General features: G+C 42.3%; 1 protein-coding gene across 6 annotated transcripts in view; it reads right to left on the bottom strand.

Moving 5' to 3' along the window:
- STYK1 (serine/threonine/tyrosine kinase 1) overlaps nucleotides 1-14,927 on the bottom strand; it is a 46,114-nt gene that overhangs the window by 12,031 nt on the left and 19,156 nt on the right. For 3 of the 6 annotated variants that reach the window (XM_057556611.1, XM_057556610.1, XM_007196068.2), the window contains 5 exons: nucleotides 6,825-6,971; nucleotides 6,279-6,413; nucleotides 3,267-3,533; nucleotides 2,367-2,548; nucleotides 191-274 (listed from right to left, as the gene is read on the bottom strand). In XM_057556611.1, coding sequence (XP_057412594.1) covers nucleotides 191-274; nucleotides 2,367-2,548; nucleotides 3,267-3,533; nucleotides 6,279-6,413; nucleotides 6,825-6,888 — 732 coding nt within the window. In that variant the 5' untranslated portion in view covers nucleotides 6,889-6,971. Of the gene's footprint in view, nucleotides 1-190; nucleotides 275-2,366; nucleotides 2,549-3,266; nucleotides 3,534-6,278; nucleotides 6,414-6,824; nucleotides 6,972-13,448; nucleotides 13,471-14,927 lie in introns of those variants that run through there. The other 3 variants (XM_057556613.1, XM_057556614.1, XM_057556615.1) reach the window with 3 other exon arrangements.

Raw genomic sequence — 14,927 nt, 5'->3', positions numbered from 1 at the left:
ATATTATCTAAATAATTTCATGAAAGAATTGAAAACAATTTATTGGTGCTTGAGTTTCCGTCCCCTAGTTTCCATCTGATTTCCTTTATAATATATACCCCATTTGAGAGCATAACTGAGAAATATGACATTAAATACCAAGCTAACAAGAAAAATCACTGTCATCTGTTGTCATTTCTCCAAGCCTTACCACAGCCAAAAGGACCTGCTTCCCAATGTGATATATTTGTTTTTCTGTGAGGTCATAGGGAAGGCCATCCATGGTCATCACATCCTAAATAGATAGAGAAAAAAGAAGTATATCAAAATGACATGGGGGGCTTCCCTGGTGGCGCAGTGATTGAGAATCTGCCTGCCAATGCAGGGGACACGGGTTCGAGCCCTGGTCTGGGAAGATCCCACATGCCGCGGAGCAGCTAGGCCCGTGAGCCACAACTACTGAGCCTGCGCATCTGGAGCCTGTGCTCCGCAACAAGAGAGGCCGCGATAGTGAGAGGCCCGCGCACCGCGATGAAGAGTGGCCCCTGCTTGCCGCATAGAGAAAGCCCTCGCACAGAAACAAAGACCCAACACAGACAAAAATAAAATAAATAAATAAATAAATAAAATTAAAAAAAAAAAAATGACATGAACAGATCTGAAAGAAAAAATAGGGGCAGAGATATTCTTAAATGCAGTTATCAAAGCTAAAGAAAATACACAAAAATATAAGGACTATAAGATTCAAGGACAGATGTAATGAGAGATTCTCAGATATGCAGAGAAGTACCATGATTTATCGGACCAGGAAAACAGTAAAGAATGTAGATAAATAGCAGAATGAAGGAAGAACAGAATAGCAGGTAAGAAATAGAAACAGAATAGCAGGTCAGAAAGACAAGTATATATAAGACATTGGATAAAGCAGCAATTTTCCTAGGGCAGAATATGTGTGTGTGTGTGCGTGTGTGTGTGTGTGTGTGAGAGAGAGAGAGAGAGATTAATTAAGCACATTAACTCAACACATCTTGACTGAATGCCTACTATGTGCCAGATTCCATCTTAGGAACTCAGAATACAAAAGTGAGCAAAATAAATATGTCTACTGCCTTCTGGAGCTTATACTGTGGCAAACATGTGAATCAAAATAAAATAATCATACATAAATACATGGTTACATGTCTATAAGTGCCATGAAAGAAATGTAAAAGAGATCATATGATGGTGGAGGAAAGAGAGCTCATTCAGTTGGAGAAGAAAGGAAAGCTCTTGACGAGATCCGAAGAGTGAGTGGCCATTGACCCTACAAAGAAGGGAAAGGGAGAAGTCTGGTGTAATGAGAAAAGCACGCGAAAACAATCTGAAATAGAGAGGCATGCAGTCTGAAGAATAAAAAGAAACAAGTGAGGTTAGGGCACAGACCAAGTGACAGATGGATAACCTCTTAAAAAGGTTTAAAATCTCATTATGTGCATATTGTCCTATTTGCATCACTGGATGGAAGAGGTCAACAAGGTCTCTTTTTCATACACATTTAGTAATACGATGATCAGCCTACCTAGGAGGCTTGATTAATATTGAACTTTGTTCATCAGCAAGTGACGAGCTAACTAGGAAAACATGGAGCACTTCAAAAAGACGAGTAGATACAGAAGTGGTGAAATTGTAAGGAATAGGACTTGCACTTTAGCCTGGAAATTTCTGAACATTAAAGTTTTTTTAAATATGAATTGGAGATATACAAACTTGCAGGCTGAATTTCTCCTTAACTCAGCCTCGGCACACTAGGGTGGTGTTACGGAATGGAAAATATACTTGACACTAACAACCAAATTATTACTAACAGTAGTTAGGTTGTTATGCAATTATCATTAAAGCAGCTACCATTTTGAGTGCTTAATATGTACCAATCACTATGTTTTTCCAGACGTAATTTCCTTGAATTTTAATAAGTATTTATCATTACTCCCACTTTACAAATTCCAAAAACTCAGGCTCAGAGAGGTGATTTGCCCAAAGTCACATAGCTTGTAGGAGATGGAGCCCAAAGTCCATTCTCTAAATCTGCACTGCCCAATATGGTAGCCATCACCCACATATGCCTATTTAAACATATATTATTTAAAATTAAATAAATTTGAAAATTCAGTTTCTTAATCATATCAGCCTCATTTCAAGGGTCCTGTAGCCACATGTGATTAGTGGCTACCATATTGGACAGAGCAGATATTCCATCATCACTAAAAATTCTATTGGTTGGTGATAATCACTCTGTTATGCTATTATACTGTCTTTCTAATTTGTCATTTATCAGGCTAATTGACATGTGAACAGCTAATAAGCCAGGTCAAGCCTTTCCTTCCCAACACCTCTACCCTACCACTTACCCGGCGACAGGTCCAGAGAAAGCTGAGCAGGTCCCCCTGGGCCACATCCTCCAACACCATATAGAGCGGCAGCCCTTCTGTGCAGCAGCCTTCCAGCTGTACCAGGTTCTTGTGCTTCCCCAGGTACTGATAGAACCGGATTTGCCCTAAGAACTTCTGCACCTCTTGGAGCCCAGCTGGTTCTGTGGAGGACAGAAGAACCATGGGGAGTGAGCAGTCAGAGTGTCACCAATAAAATGGGGGTTCAAGTCAGGAAGCAACCTCAGATGAGAAATTTCAAGGCTCCAAAGGGGAGTGAGTGTAGACAACAAGTAAAAAGAAAGAGAATCAATTAGAAGATGATCTTCAATGTCACTGATCTTTTGTCAAAGGTAACATAGAACCATAGGTCTTTAGAACTGGACGGGCTTTCCTCTGCCTAATAGACAAGTGTTCTGTTCACATTAAAATATTATCACACATTAAAATATTATCACTTCTAGACCTTTTGATTAATATTCTTGCTAACCCTATCCTTGTTCTGTTTTATGTATCCATCATTACTGGTCCATATCATGGGTATCAGCAAAAAGAAGAAAAATGCAGTAACTGGAAAAGATATCAAAACAGTGAAGAAAAATGAAGAAACAACCTCAAAATCCTCATTCAAGTAATATCTAATATGGAAAAATTGGTTTTAACAGCCTTGATAGGCAAGGTTGAGCTAGGGAAAGACCCAAAGAAGAACCTTTCTGTTGCAAGTTTTTACTTTCTCTTCCCTTCTTATTCTGTGCCCAATTGTGACCACAACTATCTGTTGATTAACATCTTAATGTCTGCAAAGCCTGTTAGCATTCACTGTTGAGGGCTCACAGTAAAAAAGTTAAAAGAGGAAAGGAAGTCCAACACTTCTCCTTTTACCTTTTAAAGCCTTGAGGACAACACTCTTGGGCTTATCAGGGTCCCCAGTATATATCTTGGTTCGGTAGATGGTCCCAAAACTACCATTGTGGATTTGCTCCAGAACTTCAGAGAGGTGCTCCCGGGGCACCTGCAGCTTAGCCAGGGCACGTGTGGAAGTTCGTAGAAGGCTTTCCACTGATGTCTCCTTAAGTGGTACAAACACACTTCCTTCAGGTCTTGCTGCTTCCCAGCTTAGGTCCCTAGATGGAGGCACGTGGGCAACACCTAAAACAAAGAGGTGGCACCAACAAGCTTTTTCCTAGCTAGGGACTCCAAGAAGGCAGACCCTGGGACAAACCAGCAAGGAGTCCCTTCAGCAATTTTCTCTCTGGCCAATGTGACGATACCTTCTGATGCTTCTCTATGAACCAGCATCAATACAAACCTTGTAGAATTTATGTAATAATCCCATTACTTCTAAGACAACTGAAGATGGACCTCTGAAAATGGGTAATGACATTTCATTTCAGTCTTCCTCAGAATTACAGTTCAGTATGAGTATAGTATGAAGATAATTAAGGAAGTTACTGAATAGGTATTCAAACCACAGACATCTAAAGGTGGTGGTAACTGCCAGTGGAGACTATCATTAAAGTCAATCAAACGGCTTCCCAAGGTGGAGGGTAGGTATGGATAACTACTCAACTCTAAGCTAAAGTTATTCCTCCCTCAAGTTGTCCCCAAAGTCAAATTATTCCATATTTGCAAGAGTCTCAATCAAAAAATTCTTTTGGTACTTTTCCCCTTTCCAAACCAGATTTTCTCCATTAGAGAAGAGAGATTCATTCTTTTTATTAAATCTTTATTCATTCATTAATTCATCCATTTATTCACCAAATATCACCTCCTCCATGCCAGGCACTGTTCTAGGTGATAGGAATAGGCAAAGTCCAGATTCTTATGAAGATTACCATCTAGTGGTAGGAGAGAGGAAACAGATAATAATATACTAGGTAAGGAGTGTTATGGAGGAAAAGAGGGGAATAAGAAGCATCAGTTATGCAATTTTATGTTTGAAGGTCAGGAAAGGTCTTTCTGAGAAGATGACTTTTGAGAAATACCTGGAAGCAATTTGAGAGCAAACCATACTCGTATCAGGAAGAAGTGCAGAGGTTGAGGAAGGAGCATTCTTGACATATTTGAGGAAGAGTAATGAAATCAGTGCCCCTGGAACCAAGGGGATAACTGGAGGGTTACAGGAGATGAGGCCAGAGAGGGCCCAGATCATGTAAGGCCATTAAAAGAAATTTGTCTTGGACTTCCCTGGTGGCGCAGTGGTTAAGAATCCGCCTGCCCATGCAGGGGACACAGGTTCGATCCCTGGTCCAAGAAGATCCCACATGCCACAGAGCAACTAACCCCGTGCGCCACAACTACTGAGCCTGCGCTCTAGAGCCTGCGTGCCACAACTACTGAAGCCCGCACACCTAGAGCCCGTGCTCCGCAACAAGAGAAGCCACCGCAATGAGAAGCCCGCACACCGCAACAAAAAGTAGCCCCTGCTCACTGCAACTAGAGAAAGCCCACGTGCAGCAACAAAGACCCGACACAGCCAAAAAAATTAATTAATTAATGTTCTTAAAAAAGAATTTTGTCTTTTTTCATTCTAAGTTGAGAAGCAACTGGGGGTTTCATGCAGAGAATTGACAGGACTGACTTACGCCTTAAAAGAATCATTCTGCTGCTCTGAGGAGAATAGAGCATAAAAGGATACAGGCAGAAGCAGGGAAACCATTTAAGAGTGTATTACAGTTATCTATGAGAGGTGAGGGTGGCTTGAGTCTATTTTGAAGACCTAGTTAACAGGATTTGCTAATGGATTAGAGACAGAGTGTGAAAGAAAGAGGGGTCAAGGACATCTTCAAGATTTTAGACTGAACATATAGGGAGCTGGGCTTGCCATTTACTAAGATAGGGAAGGCTGTTGGGAGAGGACATTGTGAGAGAATTTCAGGACCTTTGTTTTACACACATTACGTATTAGATGTGTACTAGGTCCAAACTGCAAAGTAGGTGGTTTAGTATAAAACTCTGAGTTCAAGGGGACTATAGTCAGAATAGAGAAAGTAATTGAATCCATAAGACTGAAAATGAGATCATTTATGAAGTGACTGTAGATTTAAAAGGAAAGAAAAAAGTGTTTCAAGAAGGAGGAAGTGCAAAATAGTGTCAAATGCTTTTGACAGGTCAAGTAGGATGAAGACCCAACAGAGCTGACACTGGTGATCTTGGAAAGAGCTCTTTTGGTGGATTGTCGGGGGCGGGGGGGAAGCCTTGTTTTAGTATGCTCAAAAGAGAATGTGACAAGTAGAAGTAGTGAGAGTGAGTTTAGACAAGTTCTTTGAGAAGTTTTTTGTAAGAGTGAATTATAAGAGAATTGGGATACAATTTTGAGAAGGATTAGGGATCAGCCACTGTAGAGTTTCATTTGCTGTCAGGATATTTTTTTCCTTCTTTTTTCTCTGAGTTTCCTGTATGAGCTGATTCTCTTCCATTATATCCTGAGTGGTACTCCAGAATAGCACATTATCACCTCCTACCTAATGCTTCAAAGACTATTATGAAGGCTACCCCTTTACATCGTAAATTCTAGAAGCACAGGGTAGGGCTGTAATGCATTGTAGAGTAAAATGTCATCCTTCAAAGCTGGTTACAAAGCCTTGGGCTTTACCCAAGCCTTGCTCCCCAGTCCTTAGACACTCACGTGGCCAAAGATTTGATAGTGCAATAGGACGAAGAAGACAGAAACAGGTTACAGGAGGCCTCTCTTGCCTACTCTTCTTTCAGCTAACAAGCATATATTACATTTCCTTGAGAAGAGCTCACCCCCCGCTCAACTACACAGGAGGGGGCCCATACCCACCATCTCATTGCAGGGTCCTCGAGACTTGGGCTCATTGAGGCTTGTGCCTTATTTTCTACACTCTCCATCTTCCCCGAGCCACGGCCCAGCCCCGGTTTGAACTTTACCTTGTAGTCCAGGAGACTGCTGGTGCTCTCTTTGTTCTCGGATGAAAAGCCACAGGATGACCCCGAGGAGAATGAGGAAGATCCCAACCAGAAGGGTTGGGATGATGATGATTTCATACTGCTGCTCCCGGACAACTAGGTAGGAAATCAAGCAAGTAGAGAAGAGACTGAAGAAGCAGCCTCACCTGACTTCCCCTACCCATCAGTCTTCAGCTCACCACACACGATCATCTCTTCCTCCTGGTCCCTCTACCACAACTGGCATCAACTCCCTACTCTGAAATCCCAATGTCCCTGTCTCTTAGCCCATGAAGTATGCTCTGTGCCTCGTCTCTCATTTTTCCTACTGAGATGGAGGATGCAGCACATCTGGATCGATGACTGCCCCTCTCCCCCCTCCGCCCAAAGCCACTAGTGCCAATTCAGTTATCACCATTGTCTTCATTTCTATTAGAAATCAAATGATCTTCCTTCCAGAATCTATTCAGATCTTAATCTCCATCATCCTAAACTCAGAGGGCAGATCTCTATATCATCTGTACTTACTACACAACTTGTCACTGAGACTGCATTCCAACAGCATCCGCGTCATGCGCCTCTCATCCCCCATTGCCACACGGCAGTTCACTTCAGCGCTTGACCGCCAGAGGATGCACAGAACAAGAGAGAATAATCCCCAAGGGTTGAGTTGTTCTGAAAAAAATAAGATAAAATGGGCTTCCCTGGTGGCGCAGTGGTTGAGAGTCTGCCTGCCAATGTATGGGACACGGGTTCGAGCCCTGGTCTGGGAAGATCCCACATGCCGCGGAGCAACTAGGCCCGTGAGCCACAATTACTGAGCCTGCGCGTCTGGAGCCTGTGCTCCGCAACAAGAGAGGCCGCGATAGTGAGAGGCCCGCGCACCGCGATGAGGAGTGGCCCCCGCTTGCCGCAACTAGAGAAAGCCCTCGCACAGAAACGAAGACCCAACACAGCCATAAATAAATAAATAAATAAATAAATAAATAGAAAAAGAAAATTCTTATTAAAAATAAAATAAGATAAAATGGAGCACACAGAGAATTTTAAGACACCTCTCCAAATAACTAGTTATTAAGTACACAGGTACCTGGAACGCCCCAAGCCACCAATTCATCTCTATCCAACTATATGACATTCAGACTGGAAGAACTTTTTTTTCCTGCCATTTTTCTATACGGCTAATCCAGCCCTGATCTGGTCTTATCCTTTCATGCCATTGTTTGTTTCTCAAATTATTTTAAAGGCTCCCCTCCTACCCTAGGCTCCTGCTCCACTGGTCAAGTTCACGAATGGTGCACAATTGTGGTCCATGAGCTATGTAAGAAAGATCTATCTCTCTTACAGTCCTTAAGAAGGTCTAATTTTCTTTTTCTGTGTATCCCCTAATTTTTAAACAAAACACTTCATTTCATTTTTATACAAAACTAATTCAGACAATGAATCAATAGTTGGCAGATTTCAAGAGAGATGAGTTATGCATTTGCTTTCCTTCTCTGAAACATCCCTCTACCACATTCTCAGTACCAATGAGCAGATAGCAGTTATCAATAAAACTATTTAATTCTGCAACTCTTGGAGCTTTCCCTGCCCATCATGTACAGATAGACACAGACACTCATTCTTACCAATATTTGGATGAAAGCAAGTGTCAGCACTAAGCCATCTTCTCTTCCTCTCTTTTTTTTAACAAAAATGAAATATGTTCATATGATCCAAAAATAAAAATATAAAATAGTATACCATGAAAATCTTTTCCCCACCCCATCCTTCTCCATCTGTCCAGTTCCCAATTCTCCTCCAAGTAGACTATAGTTGCTAGTTTCTTGCTTACCTGGCCAGAGATTCTTTACAGGATTATATTCTATATCATCAGCATATATTTCTCTATACTTCTATATAATCAGCATATATTTCTATAGAATTCTATATAATCAGCTTATATTTCTATAGAATTCTATATAATCAGCATATATTTCCAAAAAGCCAATTCTTTCTTTCTGAAGAGAACTGGTGGTCACCACACTTCCATGTATATAAAAACTTTATTTTGCCCTTGGTTAAATGATTCCATGGCCAGCAAAGCCAACTTCTTTAATTCTGATTGATCTGAAACAAATATGGTGATTTTTCACTGCCTAGGTAACTCTGAATATGTGATCTAGTTCTGTAGTGATTTAATAACAAGGTAAATTTTAGAAAATCATAATTGTAGCTTATATGATATTATACTATATTGTACACATGTGACATTAGCCATATTATGGTCCCGTCTGTTACATTACATGTTGTGTTTTATTATTGATACTAATAACCACTAATACCTTATTGAGGCAGAGTGTCTCAGTGCCGGAAACACATATGTAAAGAAACCTCCCAGCCAGCTGAGTCTTCTTTTCACTATTCCTGGAGTTCCATGAGTTTGTCTGAGGGGATGAGAGTTAAACAATCCCCTTACAACTCAGAAGAGAGACAGGTGTGTGGCTGGTTGACAGAAAGCTAAGTAAACAGAGGAGTAGCCAGGAGAAGGAACATTGCAGAGAGAAAGGGAAATTCTTATCTGTGGGCTTGCACATAGGGAGGGATCTATGAAAGCAATGAATGGTAAGATAGCAAAGTCCATCTCATCGAGTTTGTAAGCCAAAAAGGCAAGGTGAAAGTTCCCACAACTCCACAAGACTGCATGAAAGGGAAAACACTTGTAAAAGGGCAAGAAACAGAGAGCCTTGAGAGGGTGGAGCGAAGAAGGTCCTAAAAATAAAACATTAGCTCAGCCAGGAGCATTCAAACATAATTTGCAAATGTCATTCTGATTCTTATTTTCCTTTCCTCTTACTTCCTTTTCGGTGCATTATCAGATGTAATTATTTTCGTTCAGGGAGCAGCCAGTTAAACGAGTTTGGCTCTCCGGGGAGTCGGTTCTGTGAGCATAATCTCTCTCACCACAGTACAAAGAACCGAGCATAATCTCTCTCACCACAGTACAAGAGGAGAAAAGCGTCAGCCAGCAGCCAGCGCCAACTCGTGAGCTCTGCCCAGAAACCAAACCACACACGTGCTGACGCATACCTGAGCACGAAATGTAAAGCCCTGTGCACATGTCCCCACGTAGAGCTGCTCAGGTGGCCGCCCACAATGACAGCACATGGCCAAACATACCTGTGGCCAAGGACCCAAGTCCATGCCTCTACCCTTTCACCTGGGTAACACACTTACTACGGAGCACCCACCTTGGGATACAACATGACCTCCTATTGCGTTTCCTGAGCAAGGTTCTCACCATCAGTTTTAATTGTGCTTAGACAGTTTAAAGAGACTGGGCTTAACAACACGTAGCAGCCCGACGAAACTGGATGCTGAAGCAAGGAAATAAACCTAGAATGTGGCGAGGCCCACTCAATAAATTGCTTTCCAGATGTTTGTATGATAAGCCCTTTCCGATGATTACACTTTGGCTAGAGGCATCTATAATATACCAAATGAATGTAGAATTTTTAAGGAATACGCGCCAGGTATACCCCTACATCCATGAACGCCTACACGGGAAACTTACCACACAGAGCCCTCCAAAGCACTTAGGTCACAAAATTCTTATAATCACTTGTAAGAACAATATTTCTCTCCACATCATTTTTCTCTCTGCAATTAGTTGAATATTAACATTCAATGACCACATGACTTGGCCTGCCCACTCTGTGTCAAGCTAAGAAAAGCCATGGCTAGATGAAAAAACCTTCTGGGCTGACTGTTCTTATGGGTTTGATTCTAACCCATCTGATTATTAGAAGAATGTACCTGACCAGCATTTCTGTACAATATGACCAATACTCTGTCCCCTTCACCTATATCTCACTGGGTTAAAAGAAAAAAATATATTTGCTACTGCTTCGTCTCTTAATTGGACTGTAAAATCCTTAAGTATGTAAAACACAACCCTAGATGCCTTATCCTTTCATGCCATTGTTTCTCAGATTATTTTTAAAGGCTCCCCTCCCACCCAAGACTCCTGCTCCAGGGCTCAAGTAAATGTTCACAGCACCTGTCTGAACAATTGTGGTCCCTGTGTTATGTGGGAAAAGTCTACCTCCCCTATGGTCCTTAAGCAGGTCTAATTTTCTTTGTGTCTCACTTATTTTCTAAACAAAACATTTAATTTCATTTTTTTTTTTTTAAATATTTATTTATTTATTTATTTATTTATTTATGGCTGTGTTGGGTCTTCGTTTCTGTGCGAGGGCTTTCTCTAGTTGTGGCAAGCGGGGGCCACTCTTCATCGCGGTGCGCGGGCCTCTCACTATCGTGGCCTCTCTTGTTGCGGAGCACAGGCTCCAGATGCGCAGGCTCAGTAATTGTGGCTCACGGGCCTAGTTGCTCCGTGGCATGTGGGATCCTCCCAGACCAGGGCTCGAACCCGTGTCCCCTGCATTGGCAGGCGGATTCTCAACCACTGCGCCACCAGGGAAGCCCTAATTTCATTTTTATACAAAGCTAATTCAGACAGCGAATAAAGAGTTGGCAGATTTCAAGTTCTCTCTTTAGTGCCATGTATTACTACACGCAGGGCACTGGAATCAAGGGTCCAGTGAGGTTGTGAAATTGTTAATTCTGATAACTATATTTGACAGTGGAAAATATGTACATAGCTTGCCTAAAGTTTACACATACGTATGGTGCCAAATCTCTCAGGCAGGGTTCTGATTAAAACAATATCATTGCCTCATTTGTGGTTATCCTTCCTTATTTTTTCTCTTTTCATTTGCTCCTGACTTTCTGTTAGCATATTAAAAGATTTAGTTCCCCCACCCCCCGAATCGAGAATCTAGAGGGACACAGAGCACTGTGAAGGAGATACAAATAGGAAGAGAATGAGAGTAAAATGGGAAGAGAAATTCACCCTAGATTTTTGCAAGACTGCAGTCTAGAGACCATAGAAGTGAATGATCACAAGTGGAATTGAACTAAGTATTCATATTAGCTCTCCAAAATCTTACACATATTTACAATGTAAGTGCAATGCACACTGCATCTTTGCATCTGTTTTATTACACACAAAGATAGTTCTGTTTGCAATAATAACACAACTCTGATGAGTGACATTTCTGTTCAGTTAGCATAATAATGTCCCAGACATAAACAGCGATTTACTCGTGAGTGTCCAGAAGAAACTCTTCTTACCAAAATTCATCTACAAATAAAACTTTAAAAATTAGATGCAGGGACTTCCCTGGTGGTCCAGTGGTTAAGACTCCAAGCTTCCACTGCAGGGGACAGGGGTTCCATCCCTGGTCGGGGAACTAAGATCCCGCATGCCACAGGGTGAGGCCAAAAAAAAAAAAATTTAGATGCATTCTCCTGTACTCTGTCTGCCTATGTGTTGTGAGAAATTCCTCGAAAGACTGTATGACACATGGTCCCGCTCCCATAAGGTGTGATTAAATCCGTTATGCCTGCCTCACCCTCAATCTTACCACCTGCATCTCTGCACAAGTGGATCTGCCAGCCATGTTCTCTTCATGCAGACAAGTGCCCCGCTGCCTAGCTGGGCACGACACTGGGTCGAGGGGGTTATTAGTAGCTGTGGGCTATGGGGCAGAGGACACAAAGACCCAAAGTGAGGAAGATAAAATATACGGAGATGGTACCCCGAGACGGAGACCGTCTGCCTCCTGGCTCTGTCACTCAGCCTTCCCTTCTCTTCCTCCATCATCCTTACCCCTGAGCTGTCTAGCCAAAAAATTCACTTAATGGAGTGACAATGTTAAGTTGGAAGCAAGATAGAAAAGAACTGCTCAGATCTAGAGGATTCCAGAATTACTTATCTCCAACATTCTGAAAACCGAGCTGTCCTTCCTGTTTTCAGATCCAATAAACATATATTGATGAACTACAGTGTGCATGTTATCAGGCTAGGCTAGCCACTTTCACACACAGGAGGAAACTGAGGCTCAGAGAGATTAAGTTCTGAATTAGGGTTTAAAAAAAAAAAAAGGCAAGTAAATAAATGTCAGAGAAAGGTTTCATACCCTAGTCTTTTTGTTTTCTTTTGGCCATGCAGTTTGCGGGATCTTAATTTCCCGACCGGGGATTGAACCGGCACCCTCAGCAGTGAAAGCGCAGAGTCCTAACCACTGGAGCACCAGGTAATTTCCCATACCTCAGTCTTTTAACTACAAACCCAATGTTCTTTAAATTACTTCATTGGGACTTCCCTGGTGACGCAGTGGTTAAGAATCCGCCTGCCAATGCAGGGGACACGGATTCGAGCCCTGGTCCGGGAAGATCCCACATGCCGTGGAGCAACTAAGCTCATGCGCCACAACTACTGAGCCTGCACTCTAGAGCCCGTGCGCCACAACTACTGAGCCTGCGCTCTAGAGCCCGTGAGCCACAACTACTGAGCCCAGGAGCCACAACTACTGAAGCCTGCGCGCCTAGAGCCCATGCAACAAGAGAAGCCACTGCAATGAGAAGCCCGTGCACCGCAATGAAGTGTAGCCTCTGCTGGCTGCAACTAGAGAAAGCCCGCGCGCAGCAATGAAAACCCAATGCAGCCAAATAAATAAATAATAAACTACTTCGTTACATGTATGTCCTTGCCATTCAAATGGACAAGACACATAGTGTCAAGAAGGAATTATGTTAGAATCCAAAACAATCATGGAAACCACAATGCTGAAACTAAATTTCACCAAAAAATATACCATAAATTGGAAAGAACAGGTGAGTAGAATCTGTCTGTGTGTTCTCCAAGGTCACCTAGGGGCATGTCTGCATGTCTGTCTTCAAAATGCATTCTGAATATGAGTGTCGAATCAGAAATGGTTTCCAGTACTCACCAGATGATGGAATCCAGGATCATTTTCTTTATCTGTTCATTTTCCTGGATCTGAGCCCAAGCCTATTTCTATCTTCCATTTTGGGGAAAAGGGTCTGGTTTCCAGGACTAGCAATCTTCCACTGTGAGACCGAGGGTTAGGAAGGGGCCAGAACCCCCAGGGGACAGAGCCCTGGCCTAAGCCTTAGAGTTGCCCTGCCGGGTCTCAGAGCGCCTCAGGCTCTACCCTTCTCCTGCAGGTGCACTCGTGAGAGGACAAGTAGATGAAAGGCCTTGCTCTTTAAACCCAGAGAGTCAGACTTGCACAGATAACTCACCTTATGCCCAGTGATATCTCCTGGTGCAGATAAGGCGGACAGGAGAGGAGGTAGCCAGAGAGAATCCCTCGTCCTCCCGTTCTTCTCAGATATGGAACGATTGTGACTGTGCTGCTCTCCACCCTCTTCCACCTTCCCAGAGACCTAAGGCTTGAAATGCACTTTGAACCATAAAAAAAGAGGCCCTGCCATGCTGCCTGGGAGTCCTGGCCATGTTGAAACAAAATCTTTTGACAACAAGACAGAGTGTTACCAGCTCTTCTTGCTTATTTTTACCTGTCAGGAATTTTTACCTCTTTGAGAATTCTTGAAATATACGTGATACACAGTAGAGATGAGGAAGCCTAAATTGTATCCTGGCTTCTCCTGAAAAGCTTGCTCCGTAGGGGAGGACATGGAATGCAAGATAGGCAGCCCCAGGATTCCCAGGCACGAGATGCAGTGCTCACATCACAAACAGCATCAGATTTTAAATATCATTACAGACATGAACACATTTTATGTCCTCTGAGGTGTTATACAAATTCGAGACATTTTATTTTTATTATAATGATCATTTTACTTATCACGTTCCCGATTCCATAACCCTCCATCCACCACGTGCAAATCTCCAAAGCCCGGAAATAATATATATATAATTATATTCTCTCTTGCTGGCTATTTTCTCTTCCTGGGATTACTAACCAACAGCAATTTCCCAAGCCCATAATAAAGATTATTGATAGGAAGGAAAGGCCAATGGCTTTTTAGCTCCTTTGCTGCCTCCCAACATCAACTCCCTGCAAAGTGCTGTCCACTCCTTTATTCATTCATTGAATATCAGTGATATGCTGGGCACTGTGGGTTATTACAAAAAAAAAAAAAAAGGAAAGGCCAAGAACATACAACCACCACCTGCTCTGAAAACAGAGTTGCCTCTGATGCATTTATTCTCTCCTACCTGATGGACACACCAAAGATGCCTGCATGTGCTGCTTGGGGCTTGTTTCAAATACTTTGTCAGTCACACTGCATTTCCAGGGATCAGTCCCCATCTTTATGATTCACCCCGCTTGGCTTTTCCTCCTAAGGGGGAGCTTCTGGTACTTTAAAAATCTTTTGACCATTTCCCCTATAAGCAAGGAGATCTATTTTGTTGTCCTGCCACGCCTCCAGCCTTTTCTAACACACAGCCCTCTGCAGAGAGGAGGGCGGAAAGAAGACAGTCTGATTAATTGCTGAACATGTCTACATTTAACTACTGTATCTTCTTATTAGAGAAAACCTGAAGATGTTTCTGTTCACTGGACAAACACCTTATACCACGTTGAAAGAAATTATGCAATGAGAAAATGTGTATTTGTAGAGGTTGTGGAATATGTTTATAAGCTTGCCAATCAGGAAATGCTAATATGACAAACAGTTCACCGTTAAAAAAAAAAAAAAGAAAGAAGGAAGACAGTCTGCAAAAGATTGCGGGAACACACACACACACACACA

This window comes from Balaenoptera acutorostrata, chromosome 11, assembly GCF_949987535.1.
Source record: "Balaenoptera acutorostrata chromosome 11, mBalAcu1.1, whole genome shotgun sequence".
NCBI lineage: Eukaryota > Metazoa > Chordata > Mammalia > Artiodactyla > Balaenopteridae > Balaenoptera > Balaenoptera acutorostrata.
Note: the sequence above shows the minus strand (reverse complement) of the source record. Positions and strands in the feature narration are given on the sequence as shown.